Source organism: Oncorhynchus masou, chromosome 12, assembly GCF_036934945.1.
Source record: "Oncorhynchus masou masou isolate Uvic2021 chromosome 12, UVic_Omas_1.1, whole genome shotgun sequence".
Classification (NCBI taxonomy): domain Eukaryota; kingdom Metazoa; phylum Chordata; class Actinopteri; order Salmoniformes; family Salmonidae; genus Oncorhynchus; species Oncorhynchus masou.
The window spans coordinates 59194444-59211182 of NC_088223.1; the positions used below are offsets into that span (position 1 = coordinate 59194444).

Below are 16739 nucleotides of genomic sequence, written 5' to 3' on the forward strand. Positions count from 1 at the left end.
TCTGTAATCCAATACTTGCATGAACTGATTCTACTTGATGTATGATAATGAGGGTAGTGGTACTGAGAATAAGAATAATATTTACTCAAAGTATTTGTTGTGCGTATTCTGTTAGCTTGGAAGATAATGGTAATGGTCATCTGATTTGTGTTGGGTCATATACATTATATTGCTGACTTCTTCACTGTATTCTCTCACACACACACACACACACACACACACACACACACACACACACACACACACACACACACACACACACACACACACACACACACACACACACACACACACACACACACACACACACACACACACACACACACACACACACACACACACACACACACACACACACACACACCCAGATTAAAAAAAATAGCATACGAGCCTGCAACTCATACTTTTCCCCACTGTGCAGTTCACAAACTCAACACCCAACGTCATACGTAAATCCCCAAAAACATCACTCAACTCATTAAATAGAGTAGTGATAAAACTTGAAAAAGGCCATTTGTACCCAAAACTTTCTCAGAAACAGCATACAGTACCTCTTTCAGTTATAAAATCGACGCTTCCTCTGGACCCTGGGATGATAGGAGACCCGCCTCTCTTTCCCTATGCCCTTTCATGTCCTCCTTACATGTGAGACATGTCTGGTTCTCAGTTTCGAAACCTCATCCACCTCCATACCTCTCTGTGTCGAGGTAGGGGAGGGCCCGTGCTTCGCCACTCCTCCGGTGTGGTGGAGGGTGAGGAGGTATACCGACCTGTAGCCTGCCCTGGAACGGTGTATAACCTCCTCATTGCTGATGTCCTGTGGAGGGGACTGGATGGAGAGAGAGGGTTATAAACGCCACACTCCTCAGGTACTGTGAAGGAAGGGGTCTCTGTAGACTGGAGGCAGGGAACAGTAGAAACTCTTGTTCAAAATCAGTCATTCCTCTCGGGCAGAGCTCTCCTCTAGGGGCAGGGGTACCATGGCCTCCAGGCCCACAGCGCCACTGCTCTGGACAGTGGAGAAGGAGACGACAGTGTGCAGCAGGATGAGGACCAGAACACACAGTCTTAGTCTGCTGCTGCACAGCCGTGATGCAGCTGACATGGGCGGGGAGCTGCGCCGCTGCCATGACGACGACCCTGGTAGCTGTGTCAGGGCGCACGCCGCCCCCACAGAGGGGTCGCAGCCACTCCATCTGACATCACAACACTCAGGGTCTGCATTGGTTAAATGGTTTTCTAGTAGCCCTGCATCACACACAGAGAAGAAACATAATTCAGATCCAGATTAGTTTTTCAGATGACAACAAACAACAAGATACCAGGCGATTCCAGCCCAGGAAACGCCCGAAAATATTTTTGGTATCAAAGAATGTTCTTGCAATTCTCACAAAGAAATGTCACTGGAAGGAATGATGTTTGACCTGCTCTTCACATTTGTATCACAATTTTTTGGAAAGTGATGAACGTGGTCTTGAAAGTAGTCTACTGCAGAGATAGCCTGCAAAGTAATGTCATACTTTCCAGGTCCATACCCAAACAATTCGAACTACTAATTTAAAAAATGACTCTCTCCAGAAATAAGTCTCTCACTGTTGCTGCCTGCTACCGACCCCCCTCAGCTCCCAGCTGTGCCCTGGACACCATTTGTGAATTGATCGCCCCCCATCTAGCTTCAGAGTTTGTTCTGTTAGGTGACCTAAACTGGGATATGCTTAACACCCCGGCAGTCCTACAATCTAAGCTAGATGCCCTCAATCTCACACAAATCATCAAGGAACCCACCAGGTACAACCCTAAATCTGTAAACAAGGGCACCCTCATAGACGTTATCCTGACAAACTGGCCCTCCAAATACACCTCCGCTGTCTTCAATCAGGATCTCAGAGATCACTGCTTCATTGCCTGTATCCGCTACGGGCCCGCAGTCAAACGACCAGCTTTTTCAAGCAGAAATTTGGATCCTGTAGCTCTAACTCCAAAAAGTTCTGGGACACTGTAAAGTCCATGGAGAACAAGACCACCTCCTCCCAGCTGCCCACTGCACTGAGGCTAGGTAACACGGTCACCACTGATAAATCCATGATAATCGAAAACTTCAACAAGCATTTCTCAACGGCTGGCCATGCCTTCCTCCTGGCTACTCCAACCTCGGCCAACAGCTCCGCCCCCCTGCAGCTACTTGCCCAAGCCTCCCCAGCTTCTCCTTTACCCAAATCCAGATAGCAGATGTTCTGAAGGAGCAGCAAAACCTGGACCCGTACAAATCAGCTGGTCTTGACAATCTGGACCCTCTATTTCTGAAACTATCCGCAGCCATTGTCGCAACCCCTATTACCAGCCTGTTCAACCTCTATTTCATATCGTCTGAGATCCCCAAGGATTGGAAAGCTGCCGCAGTCATCCCCCTCTTCAAAGGGGGAGACACCATGGACCCAAACTGTTACAGACCTATATCCATCCTGCCCTGCCTATCTAGGGTCTTCGAAAGCCTAGTGAACAAACAGATCACTGACCATCTCGAATCCCACCGTACCTTCTCCGCTGTGCAATCTGGTTTCCGAGACGGTCACGGGTGCACCTCAGCCACGCTCAAGGTACTAAACGATATCATAACCTCCATCGATAAAAGACAGTACTGTGCAGCCGTCTTCATCGACCTGGCCAAGGCTTTCGACTCTGTCAATCACCATATTCTTATCGGCAGACTCAGTAGCCTCGGTTTTTCTAATGACTGCCTTGCCTGGTTCATCAACTACTTTGCAGACAGAGTTCAGTGTGTCAAATCGGAGGGCATGTTGTCCGGTCCTCTGGCAGTCTCTATGGGGGTGCCACAAGGTTCAATTCTTGGGCCGACTCTTTTCTCTGTATATATCAATGATGTTGCTCTTGCTGCGGGTGATTCCCTGATCCACCTCTACGCAGACGACACCATTCTGTATACTTCTGGTCCTTCCTTGGACACTGTGCTATCTAACCTCCAAACGAGCTTCAATGCCATACAACACTCCTTCCGTGGCCTCCAACTGCTCTTACACGCTAGTAAAACCAAATGCATGCTTTTCAACCGTTCGCTGCCTGCACCCGCACACCCGACTAGCATCACCACCCTGGATGGTTCCGACCTAAAATATGTGGACATCTATAAGTACCTAGGTGTCTGGCTAGACTGTAAACTCTTCTTCCAGACTCATATCAAACATCTCCAATCAAAAAGTCTAATCTAGAGTCGGCTTTCTATTCCACAACAAAGCCTCCTTCACTCACGCTGCCAAACTTACCCTAGTAAAACTGACTATCCTACCGATCCTCGACTTCGGCGATGTCATCTACAAAATAGCTTCCAATACTCTACTCAGCAAACTGGATGCAGTTTATCACAGTGCCATCCGTTTTGTTCCTAAAGAACCTTATACCACCCACCACTGCGACCTGTATGCTCTAGTCGGCTGGTCCTCACTACATATTCGTCGCCAGACCCACTGGCTCCAGGCCATCTACAAGTCCATGCTAGGTAAAGCTCCACCTTATCTCAGTTCACTGGTCATGATGGCAACACCCACCCGTAGCACGCGCTCCAGCAGGTGTATCTCACTGATCATCCCTAAAGCCAACACCTCATTTGGCTGCCTTTCCTTCCAGTTCTCTGCTGCCTGTGACTGGTACGAATTGCAAAAATCGCTGAAGTTGGAGACTTTTATCTCCCTCACCAACTTTAAACATCTGCTATCTGAGCAGCTGACCGATCGCTGCAGCTGTACATAGTCCATCGGTAAATAGCCCACCTATTTTTACTTACCTCATCCCCATACTGTTTTTATTTATTTACTTTTCTGCTCTTTTGCACACCAGTATCTCTACCTGCACATGACCATCTGATCATTTATCACTCCAGTGTTAATTTGCTAAATTGTAATTATTCGCATACCTCCTCATGCCTTTTGCACACAATGTATATAGACTCTTTTTTTTCTACTGTGTTATTGACTTGTTTATTGTTTACTCCATGTGTAACTCTGTGTTGTTGTCTGTTCACACTGCTATGCTTTATCTTGGCCAGGTCGCAGTTGTAAATGATAACTTGTTCTCAACTAGCCTACCTGGTTAAATAAAGGTAAAATAAATAAAATACATAAATAAAATTATAGGCCCTTTCTAGACCTATACAGTGCCTTCTGAAAGTATTCCACATTTTGTTGTTTTACAGCCTGAATTCAAAACTGATTAAATTAAACTTTTTTTTACCAATCTACAAACAATACAAAGTGAATATTTATTTTTGGAAATTGTTGCACATTTTTTGAAAATGAAATACAGAAATATGACATTTACACAAGTATTCACACCCCTGAGTCAATACTTTGTAGAAGCAACGGTTACTGCAGTGAGTCTTTCTGGCTAAAAGCTTTCTACACTTGGATTGTGCAACATTTGTCCATTATTCAAGCTCTGTCAAATTCGTTGTTGATCATTGCTAGAAAACCCTTTTCATGTCTTGCCATAGATTTTCATGTAGATTTAAGTAAAAACTGTAACATGGCCACTCAGGAACATTCACTGCCTTCTTTGTAAGCAACTTGTGTTTTACGTTATTGTCCTGCTGAAAGGTAAATTCATATACCAGTGTCTGGTAGAAAGCAGACTGAACCAGGTTTTCCACTGGGATTTTGCATGTGCTGAGCTCCATTCCATTTCTTTTCTATCCTGAAAAACTCCCCAGTTCTTAATGATTGCAAGCATACCCATAATATGATGCAGCCACCACTCTGCTGGAAAATATGAGGAGTGGTACTCAGCAATGTGTTGAATTGGATTTGCCCCAAACATAACACCTTGTATTGGAGGATGAAAAGTTAATTTATTTTCCACATATTTTTCAGTTTTACTTTAGTGCCTTATTGCAAACAGAATGCATGGTTTGGAATATTTGTTATTCTGTACGGGTTTTCTTCTTTTCACTCTGTCAATTAGGTTAGTTTTGTGGAGTAACTACAATGTTGTTGATCCATCCTCAGTTTTCTACTATTACTGCCCTTAACTCATTGGTCTTATGGTAAAATGGGACTGGGTGTATTAATACACCATCAAAAGTGTAATTAATAACTTCACTCTGCTCAAAAAACATCTACCAATAGGTGCCCTTTTTTGCGAGCCATTGGAAAACCTCCCTGGTCTAAGTGGTTGAATCGATATTTGAAATTCACTGCCCGTCTAAGGGACCTTACAGATAATTGTATTTGTGGGGTACAGAGAGGGGGGGGGGGGGTGGTCATACAAAAATAATGTTAAACACTATTACTGCACACAGAGTGAGTCCATGCAACTTATTATGTGACTTGTAAAGCAAATGTGTATTTTGTAACTTGCATAGGCTTGCCATAACAAAGGAGTTGAATACTTATCGACTCAAGACATTTCAGCTTTTTAATTAGTAAACATTTTGAAAAACATAATTCCACTTCGACATTATGGGTTATTGTGTGGCAGCCAGTGATAAAAAAATCTTGATTATTACATTTTAAAATTCTGTCTGTATCACAACAAAATGTAGAAAAATGTAAGGTCTGTGAATACTTTCTGAAGGCACTGTACTACGACCCGTATATCATACAGAAAACATCTTGTTTTCTAAAATATGGACTCGGTCTAGATTCTGTAATACAATTTTTCACATTAATTTATTAAACATAAAAAATATTAATATGAATATCTCAAAAAGATGTAGCTTATTTTTTGTTTTTTGTTTGTTTATTTTTGAAGACATTACCCATACTTTAACCATATCGACATGTACATACTACCTCAATCAGCCTGACTAACCAGCGTCTGTATATAGCCTCGCTACTGTTGTTTTTCACTGTCTTTTTACGGTAGTTTGATTTCTTTACTTACCTATTGTTCACCTAATACCTGTTTTGCACTATTGGTTAGAGCATTTCACTGTAAGGTCTGTTGTATTCGGCACATGTGACAAATACTTTGATTTGATTTTATACACTACCGTTCAAAAGTTTGGGGTCATTTAGAAATGTCCTTGTTTTTGAACAAAAAGCACATTTTTTGTTCATTAAAATAACATCAAGTTGATCAGAAATACAGTGTAGACATTGTTAATGTTATAAATGACTATTGTAACAGGAAACGGCAGATTTATCATGGAATATCTGCATTGGCATACGGAGGCCCATTATCAGCAACCATCACTACCTGGATTATGTTGGAGAGGCTTCCATTAAAGAACACCCTCTGTGTAATGTTAGACAGGTAACTCTTTATTTACAATATAGCAGGGGGTGTAAAGCCATAACACATATGTTTTTCCAGCAGCAGACTATGATTGATAACGCAAAAGCTGCACTGAAGTCGAACAAACAGCCCCCACAATATTTTTATTATCAATTTCCCTCAGCCAATCATCAGTCATTTGTGTAAGTGCTGTGCTTGCTGAATGTCCTTCCCTATAAGCGTGCTGAAAGTCTGTTGTCAATTTGTTTACAGTAAAATAGCATTGTACTTGGTCAAACACTATTTTTTCCAAGGGTTGGTAACAGGCTGATTGGTCTGCTATTTGAGCCAGTAAAGTGCGCTTTACTATTCTTAGGTAGTGGAATGACTTTTACTTCCCTCCAGAATTGAGGGCACACACTTTCTAGTAGGCTTAAATTGAAGATATAGCAAATAGGAGTGGCAATATCGTCCGCTATTATCCTAAGTAATTTTCCATCCAAGATGTCAGACTCCGGTGGCTTGTCATTGTTGATAGACAGCAATAATGTTTTCCCCTCTTCCATACTCAACTTTATAGAATTCAAAATTACAATTCTTGTCTTAATTTGGTCAGATATACTTGGATGTGTAGTGTCAGTGTTTGTTGCTGGCATGTCATACCTAAGTTTGCTAATCTTGCCAATGAAAAAATATTTAAAGTAGTTGGCAATATCAGTCGGTTTTGCAATGAATAAGCCATCTGATTCAATGAATGATGGAGCGGAGTTTGCCATATTTCCGCAAATTTCATTGAAAGTGCTCCAAAGCTTTTTACTATCATTCTTTGTCATTTATCTTTGTTTGATACTCTAGTTTCTTATTCTTTTTATTCAGTTTAGTCACATGATTTCTCAATTTGCAGCCAGATTTATTAGGCATTCCTTTTGCCTCATCCCTCTCAACCATATATTTTTTTTCAATTCCTCATCAATCCACAGGGATTGAACAGTTTTTACAGTCATTTTCTTAATGGGAGCATACTGGGATGAGCAATTTCATAAATGTGTCAAGTGCAACGTCTGTTTGCACCACAGACCAACAGATATTCTTTACATGAAAAACATAAGAATCACTACAAAACGTATTGTATGACCTCTTATACACTATATCAGGCCCAGGTTTTGGAACTTTGATTTTCCTAGATATGGCCATTATATTGTGGTCACTGCATCTGGATACCGCTTTCAAGCTGAGTAAAGATGTGATCAGTACATGTTAATGATTTCATTCCTGTGCTGTTTGTAACTACTTGACTGATAACCTGAACCAGGTTGCAGGTACTAGTGAATATTTTTCTTGAGTAGTCCCAGAAAGTCCTCCGTAATTTGACTCCCCCTCATGCGAGAGAATAGTAGGGTGTGCTTGGGAAAGATGGCGGAAGTGGATGATGAGTTTGAATCAAGCAAAGTTGGTGTAGACGAATGTTCTGAATGGACAACAGTAGAATTGAAAACTGGAACAAAATGTACATTTTTTAAAATTGTAGTGGAGGATATGTGTATGAATCGCTTCTTGTTGGGATGCGTTTGTTGAATAAGGATGTATATGTGGGAGACCTGTTTGAGGTGTCGAAAATGGTTAGTATGCGCTGGGAAAAGTGGACTCTGTCAGAGTGACCAGGAGTGGTCTTATTTTGATTCATTGCATTTCTGAAGAACAGAGGAAGATTGCAGTGAGCCTCAAAAGGATCCGGAAAACAGATTTCCATTGCTGAGGTAATGGCAGCTACTGTCAACTACAGGCACAGATAGAACAAGGAGCTAGTTATAAAACAATCTGAGATATCCAAAATATTTTCAGGCCTTCCTGGTGTGGAATCGACCCACAGTTTCTGTGCAAATACATAAGCTTGAGAGAAAAATGGTAACAACAATAACGACTAAATGTCACTCAAGGCACCAATCATACTGTACCTGTACAGATGAAACTAGATAGTCCTCCGTAGACCAAGTCGTCATTGTCTGGTAACACAAAGGGGCACATGGTCTGGACCTCCAGACAATATTGCTTGCAGGGAATCCTGTGTTGACACTGGCTCTGGGTGGCGTTGAAGTATTCTGAGCATAACCAGGCTTTGTAGACTGACTGCAAGAGAAGAGCACAGCGCCTGGCAGCTTTCACACACAGCAGGTTTTTGTCATTGCAGTGTAATTGAGGCTAATTGATGGACATTAAAACCATTTCTACAGTGTTAGGGCAGCAGCTACTACAAACATCTATTTTCTGCTGAGGTGGCAATGGGTAGCTATAGTGAATCCTCTATAAGGGTACAGATGACACACATTGGGGTGACTACAGTGATAGAAAACTTTGCCAAAACAAAGCCAACCCAGTATACACTTTGTCAAGGCCATCTCCAGGCCATCAGACTGTTGAACAGCTATCCCTACAGTAGTTGGCTACCTGCCCAGGACTCTGCCCTGCACCTTGATACTAATGCCCCATTTATATAGTCATTGAATGCTGGTCACTTCATATTCTGTTTATATACTGTTGCTTAATCACCGTATGTGCGTATGTATATACTTTATTCTCGAGACATTATACTGTACTGTTGGAGCTAGTAACAAGATATTTTACTGTACTGTTGGAGCGAGAAACACAAGACATTCTACTGTACTGTTGGAGCTAGTAACACAAGACATTATACTGTACTGTTGGAGCAAGTAACACAAGACATTCTACTGTACTGTTGGAGCTAGTAACAAGACATTCTAATGTACTGTTGGAGCTAGTAACACAAGACATTGTACTGTACTGTTGGAGCTAGTAACACAAGACATTATACTGTACTGTTGGAGCTAGTAACACAAGACATTCTACTGTACTGTTGGAGCAAGTAACACGAGAGATTCTAATGTAATGTTGGAGCTAGTAACACAAGACAGTCTACTGTACTGTTGAAGCAAGTTACAAGACATTCTACTGTACTGTTGGAGCTAGTAACACAAGACATTCTACTGTACTGTTGGAGCTAGTAACACAAGACATTCTACTGTACTGTTGGAGCTAGTAACACAAGACATTCTACTGTACTGTTGGAGCTAGTAACACAAGACATTATACTGTACTGTTGGAGCTAGTAACACAAGACATTCTACTGTACTGTTGGAGCTAGTAATACAAGACATTCTACTGTGCTGTTGGAGATAGTAACAAGACATTCTACTGTACTGTTGGAGCTAGTAACACAAGACAATCTACTGTACTGTTGGAGCTAGTAACACAAGACATTCTACTGTACTGTTGGAGCTAGTAACACAAGACACTCTACTGCACTGTTGGAGCTAGTAACACAAGACATTCTACTGTACTGTTGGAGCTAGTAACACAAGACCTTCTACTGTACTGTTTCAGCTAGTAATACAAGACATTCTACTGTGCTGTTGGAGAGAGTAACAAGACATTCTACTATACTGTTGGAGCTAGTAACACAAGACATTCTACTGTACTGTTGGAGCTAGTAACACAAGACATTCTACTGTACTGTTGGCGCTAGTAACAAGACATTCTACTGTATTGTTGGAGCTAGTAACACAAGAAATTCTACTGTACTGTTGGAGTTAGTAACAAGATATTCTACTGTACTGTTGGAGCTAGTAACACAAGACATTCTACTGCACTGTTGGAGCTAGTAACACAAGACACTCTACTGCACTGTTGGAGCTAGTAACAAAAGACACTCTACTGCACTGTTGGAGCTAGTAACACAAGACACTCTACTGTGCTGTTGAGCTAGTAACACAAGACATTCTAACACAAGTAACACAACACATTCTACTGTACTGTTGGAGCTAGTAACACAAATATTCTACTGTACTGTTGGAGCTACTAACAAGACATTCTACTGTACTGTTGGCGCTAGTAACACGAGACATTCTACTGTACTGTTGGCGCTAGTAACAAGACATTTTACTGTACTGTTGGAGCTAGTAACACAAGACATTCTACTGTAATGTTGAAGTTAGTAAAAGACATTCTACTGTTCTGTTGGCGCTAGTAACACGAGACATTCTACTGTACTGTTGGCGCTAGTAACAAGACATTTTACTGTACTGTTGGAGCTAGTAACACAAGACACTACTGCACTATCGGAGCTAGTAACACAAGACACTCTACTGTACTGTTGGAGCTAGTAACACAAGACATTCTACTGTACTGTTGGAGCAAGTAACACAAGACATTATACTGCACTGTTGGAGCTAGTAACACAAGACACTCTACTGCACTGTTGGAGCTAGTAACACAAGACACTCTACTGTACTGTTGGAGCTAGTAACACAAGACACTCTACTGTACTGTTGGAGCTAGTAACACAAGACATTCGACTGCGCTGTTGGAGCTAGTAACACAAGACATTATACTGCGCTGTAGGAGCTAGTAACACAAGACATTATACTGTACTGTTGGAGTTAGTAACACAAGACATTCTACTGTACTGTTGGCGCTAGTAACAAGACATTTTACTGTACTGTTGGAGCTAGTAACACAAGACATTCTACTGTACTGTTGGAGTTAGTAACAAGACATTCTACTGTACTGTTGGAGCTAGTAACAAGACATTCTACTGTACTGTTGGAGCTAGTAACACAAGACATTCTACTGCACTGTTGGAGCTAGTAACACAAGACACTCTACTGCACTGTTGGAGCTAGTAACACAAGACACTCTACTGTACTGTTGGAGCTAGTAACACAAGACATTCTACTGTACTGTTGGAGCTAGTAACACAAGACACTCTACTGTACTGTTGGAGCTGGTAACACACGACACTCTACTGTACTGTTGGAGCTAGTAACACAAGACACTCTACTGTACTGTTGGAGCTAGTAACACAAGACATTCTACTGTACTGTTGGCGCTAGTAACAAAACATTTTACTGTACTGTTGGAGCTAGTAACACAAGACATTCTACTGTAATGTTGAAGTTAGTAACAAGACATTCTACTGTACTGTTGGAGCTAGTAACACAAGACATTCTACTGTACTGTTGGAGTTAGTAACAAAAGACATTCTACTGTACTGTTGGAGCTGGTAACACAAGACATTATACTGCGCTGTTGGAGCTAGTAACACAAGACATTCTACTGCACTGTTGGAGCTAGTACACAAGACAAGACATTCTACTGTACTGTTGGAGCTAGTAACACAAGACACTCTACTGCACTGTTGGAGCTAGTAACACAAGACACTCTACTGTACTGTTGGAGCTAGTAACACAAGACATTCTACTGTACTGTTGGAGCTAGTAACACAAGACATTCTACTGTACTGTTGGAGCTAGTAACACAAGACATTCTACTGTACTGTTGGAGCTAGTAACAAGACATTCTACTGTACTGTTGGAGCTAGTAAACAAGACATTTTACTGTACTGTTGGAGCTAGTAACACAAGACATTCTACTGTAATGTTGAAGTTAGTAACAAGACATTCTACTGTACTGTTGGAGCTAGTAACACAAGACATTCTACTGTACTGTTGGAGCTAGTAACACAAGACATTCTACTGTACTGTTGGAGCTAGTAACACAAGACATTCTACTGTACTGTTGGAGCTAGTAACACAAGACATTCTACTGTACTGTTGGAGCTAGTAACACAAGACACTCTAGTGCACTGTTGGAGCGAGTAACACAAGACACTCTACTGCACTGTTGGAGCTAGTAACACAAGACACTCTACTGTACTGTTGGAGCTAGTAACACAAGACACTCTACTGTACTGTTGGAGCTAGTAACACAATACATTCTACTGTACTGTTGGAGTTAGTAACAAGACATTCTACTGTACTGTTGGATCAAGTAACACAACACATTCTAATGTACTGTTGGAGCTAGTAACACAAGACATTCTACTGTACTGTTGGAGCTAGTAACACGAGACATTCTACTGTACTGTTGGCGCTAGTAACAAGACATTTTACTGTACTGTTGGAGCTAGTAACACAAGACATTCTACTGTACTGTTGGAGCTAGTAACAAGACATTCTACTGTACTGTTGGAGCTAGTAACACAAGACATTCTACTGTACTGTTGGCGCAAGTAACAAAAGACAATATACTGCACTGTTGGAGCTAATAACACAAGACACTCTACTGCACTGTTGGAGCTAGTAACACAAGACACTCTACTGTACTGTTGGAGCTAGTAACACAAGACATTCTACTGTACTGTTGGAGCTAGTAACAAGACATTTTACTGTACTGTTGGAGCTAGTAACACAAGATATTCTACTGTACTGTTGGAGCTAGTAACACAAGACACTCTACTGTACTGTTGGAGCTAGTAACACAAGACATTCTACTGTACTGTTGGTGCTAGTAACAAGACATTTTACTGTACTGTTGGAGCTAGTAACACAAGATATTCTACTGTACTGTTGTAACACAAGACATTCTAGTAAGTTAGTAACAAGACATTCTACTGTACTGTTGGAGCTAGTAACACAAGACATTCTACTGTACTGTTGGAGTTAGTAAACAAGACATTCTACTGTACTGTTGGAGCTAGTAACACAAGACATTCTACTGTACTGTTGGAGCTAGTAACACAAGACACTCTACTGCACTGTTGGAGCTGGTAACACAGGACACTCTACTGTACTGTTGGAGCTAGTAACACAAGACATTCTACTGTACTGTTGGAGCTAGTAACACAAGACACTCTACTGTACTGTTGGAGCTGGTAACACACGACATTCTACTGTACTGTTGGAGCTAGTAACACAAGACATTCTACTGTACTGTTGGAGCTAGTAACACAAGACATTCTACTGTACTGTTGGAGCTAGTAACACAAGACATTCTACTGTACTGTTGGCGCTAGTAACAAGACATTTTAGTACATTGGAGCTAGTAACACAAGACATTCTACTGTTGTTGAGTTAGTAACAAGACATTCTACTGTACTGTTGGAGCTAGTAACACAAGACATTCTACTGTACTGTTGGAGCTAGTAACACAAGACATTCTACTGCACTGTTGGAGCTAGTAACACAAGACATTCTACTGTACTGTTGGAGCTAGTAACACAAGACACTCTACTGCACTGTTGGAGATAGTAACAAAAGACACTCTACTGCACTGTTGGAGCTAGTAACACAAGACATTCTACTGTACTGTTGGAGCTAGTAACACAAGACATTCTACTGTACTGTTGGAGCTAGTAACACAAGACATTCTACTGTACTGTTGGAGCTAGTAACACAAGACATTCTACTGTACTGTTGGAGCTAGTAACACAAGACATTCTACTGTACTGTTGGAGCTAGTAACAAGACATTCTACTGTACTGTTGGAGCTAGTAACACAAGACATTCTACTGTACTGTTGGTGCTAGTAACAAGACATTTTACTGTACTGTTGGAGCTAGTAACACAAGACATTCTACTGTACTGTTGCTGTAACACAAGACACTCTAGCTGGTAACACAAGACATTTTACTGTACTGTTGGAGCTACTAACACAAGACATTCTACTGTACTGTTGGAGCTAGTAACACAAGACATTATACTGTACTGTTGGAGTTAGTAACACAAGACATTCTACTGTACTGTTGGCGCTAGTAACAAGACACTCTACTGTACTGTTGGAGCTAGTTACACAAGACATTCTACTGTACTGTTGGAGTTAGTAACAAGACACTCTACTGTACTGTTGGAGCTAGTTACACAAGACATTCTACTGTACTGTTGGAGTTAGTAACAAAAGACATTCTACTGTACTGTTGGAGCTAGTAACACAAGACATTATACTGTACTGTTGGAGCTAGTAACACAAGACATTCTACTGTACTGTTGGAGCTAGTAACACAAGACATTCTACTGTACTGTTGGAGCTAGTAACACAAGACATTCTACTGCACTGTTGGAGCTAGTAACACAAAACACTCTAGTGCACTGTTGGAGCGAGTAACACAAGACATTCTACTGCACTGTTGGAGCTAGTAACACAAGACATTGTACTGCGCTGTTAGAGCTAGTAACACAAGACACTCTACTGTACTGTTGGAGCTAGTAACACAAGACATTCTACTGTACTGTTGGAGCTAGTAACACAAGACATTCGAATGCACTGTTGGAGCTAGTAACAAGACATTCTACTGTACTGTTGGCGCTAGTAACAAGACATTTTACTGTACTGTTGGAGCTAGTAACACAAGACATTCTACTGTACTGTTGGAGCTAGTAACACAAGACATTCTACTGTACTGTTGGAGCAAGTAACACAAGACATTCTACTGTACTGTTGGAGCAAGTAACACAAGACATTATACTGCACTGTTGGAGCTAGTAACACAAGACACTCTACTGCACTGTTGGAGCTAGTAACACAAGACACTCTACTGTACTGTTGGAGCTAGTAACACAAGACATTCTACTGCACTGTTAGAGCTAGTAACACAAGACACTCTACTGTACTGTTGGAGCTAGTAACACAAGACACTCTACTGTACTGTTGGAGCTAGTAACACAAGACACTCTACTGTACTGTTGGAGCGAGAAACACAAGACATTTTACTGTACTGTTGGCGCTAGTAACAAGACATTCTACTGTACTGTTGGAGCTAGTAACACAAGACATTCTACTGTACTGTTGGCGCTAGTAACAAGACATTCTACTGTACTGTTGGAGCTAGTAACACAAGACATTCTACTGTACTGTTGGAGTTAGTAACAAGATATTCTACTGTACTGTTGGATCAAGTAACACAAGACATTCTACTGTACTGTTGGAGCTAGTAACACAAGACACTCTACTGCACTGTTGGAGCTAGTAACACAAGACACTCTACTGTACTGTTGGAGCGAGAAACACAAGACATTCTACTGCACTGTTGGAGCTAGTAACACAAGACACTCTAGTGCACTGTTGGAGCTAGTAACACAAGACACTCTACTGCACTGTTGGAGCTAGTAACACAAGACACTCTACTGTACTGTTGGAGCTAGTAACACAAGACATTCTACTGCACTGTTGGAGCTAGTAACACAAGACATTCTACTGTACTGTTGGAGCTAGTAACACAAGACATTCTACTGTACTGTTGGAGCTAGTAACACAAGACATTCTACTGTACTGTTGGAGCTAGTAACAAGACATTCTACTGTACTGTTGGAGCTAGTAACACAAGACATTATACTGTACTGTTGGAGCTAGTAACACAAGACGTTCTACTGTACAGTTGGAGCAAGTAACACAAGACACTCTACTGTACTGTAGGAGCGAGTAACACAAGACATTCTACTGCACTGTTGGAGCTAGTAACACAAGACATTCTACTTACTGTTGGAGCTAGTAACACAAGACACTCTACTGTACTGTTGGAGCTAGTAACACAAGACACTCTACTGTACTGTTGGAGCTAGTAACACAAGACATTTTACTGTACTGTTGGCGCAAGTAACAAGACATTTTACTGTACTGTTGGAGCAAGTAACACAAGACATTCTACTGTACTGTTGGAGCTAGTAACACAAGACATTCTACTGTACTGTTGGAGCTAGTAACACAAGACATTCTACTGTACTGTTGGAGCTAGTAACACAAGACATTCTACTGCGCTGTTGGAGCTAGTAAGAAGACATTTTACTGTACTGTTGGAGCTTGTAACACAAGACATTCTACTGTACTGTTGGAGCAAGTAACACAAGACATTATACTGTACTGTTGGAGCTAGTAACACAAGACATTCTACTGTACTGTTGGAGCTAGTAATACAAGAAATTCTACTTTACTGTTGGAGATAGTAACAAGACATTCTACTGTACTGTTGGAGCTAGTAACACAAGACATTCTACTGTACTGTTGGAGCTAGTAACACAAGACATTCTACTGTACTGTTGGAGCTAGTAACAAGACATTCTACTGTACTGTTGGAGCTAGTAACACAAGACATTCTACTGTACTGTTGGAGCTAGTAACACAAGACATTCTACTGTACTGTTGGAGCAAGTAACACAAGACATTCTACTGTACTGTTGGAGCTAGTAACACAAGACATTCTACTGTACTGTTGGAGCTAGTAACACAAGACATTCTACTACTACTGTACTGTTGGAGCTAGTAACACAATACATTCTACTGTACTTTTGGAGCTAGTAACACAAGACATTCTACTGTACTGTTGGAGCTAGTAACACAATACATTCTACTGTACTGTTGGAGCTAGTAACACAAGACATTCTACTGTACTGTTGGAGCTAGTAACACAAGACATTCTACTGTACTGTTGGAGCTAGTAACACAAGACATTCTACTGTACTGTTGGAGCTAGTAACACAAGACACTACTGTACTGTTGGAGCTAGTAACAAGACATTCTACTGTACTGTTGGAGCTAGTAAAACAAGACATTCTACTGTACTGTTGGAGCTAGTAACACAAGACATTCTACTGTACTGTTGGAGCTAGTAACACAAGACATTCTACTGTACTGTTGGAGCTAGTAACACAAGACATTCTAAGTACTGT

General features: G+C 41.2%; 1 protein-coding gene across 1 annotated transcript in view; it reads right to left on the reverse strand.

Annotated features, from left to right (window-relative positions):
- Window positions 1–314: 314 nt before the first annotated feature.
- Window positions 315–16739, reverse strand: part of LOC135550516 (NALCN channel auxiliary factor 2-like) — a 91228-nt gene continuing 74803 nt past the window's right edge. Inside the window, exons 2-3 of the mRNA XM_064981420.1 lie at window positions 8181–8352; window positions 315–1248 (exon numbers count right to left, since the gene is read on the reverse strand). Of these exons, the coding sequence (XP_064837492.1) occupies window positions 938–1248; window positions 8181–8352 (483 nt within the window). The 3' untranslated portion in view covers window positions 315–937. The remainder of the gene's footprint in view (window positions 1249–8180; window positions 8353–16739) is intronic.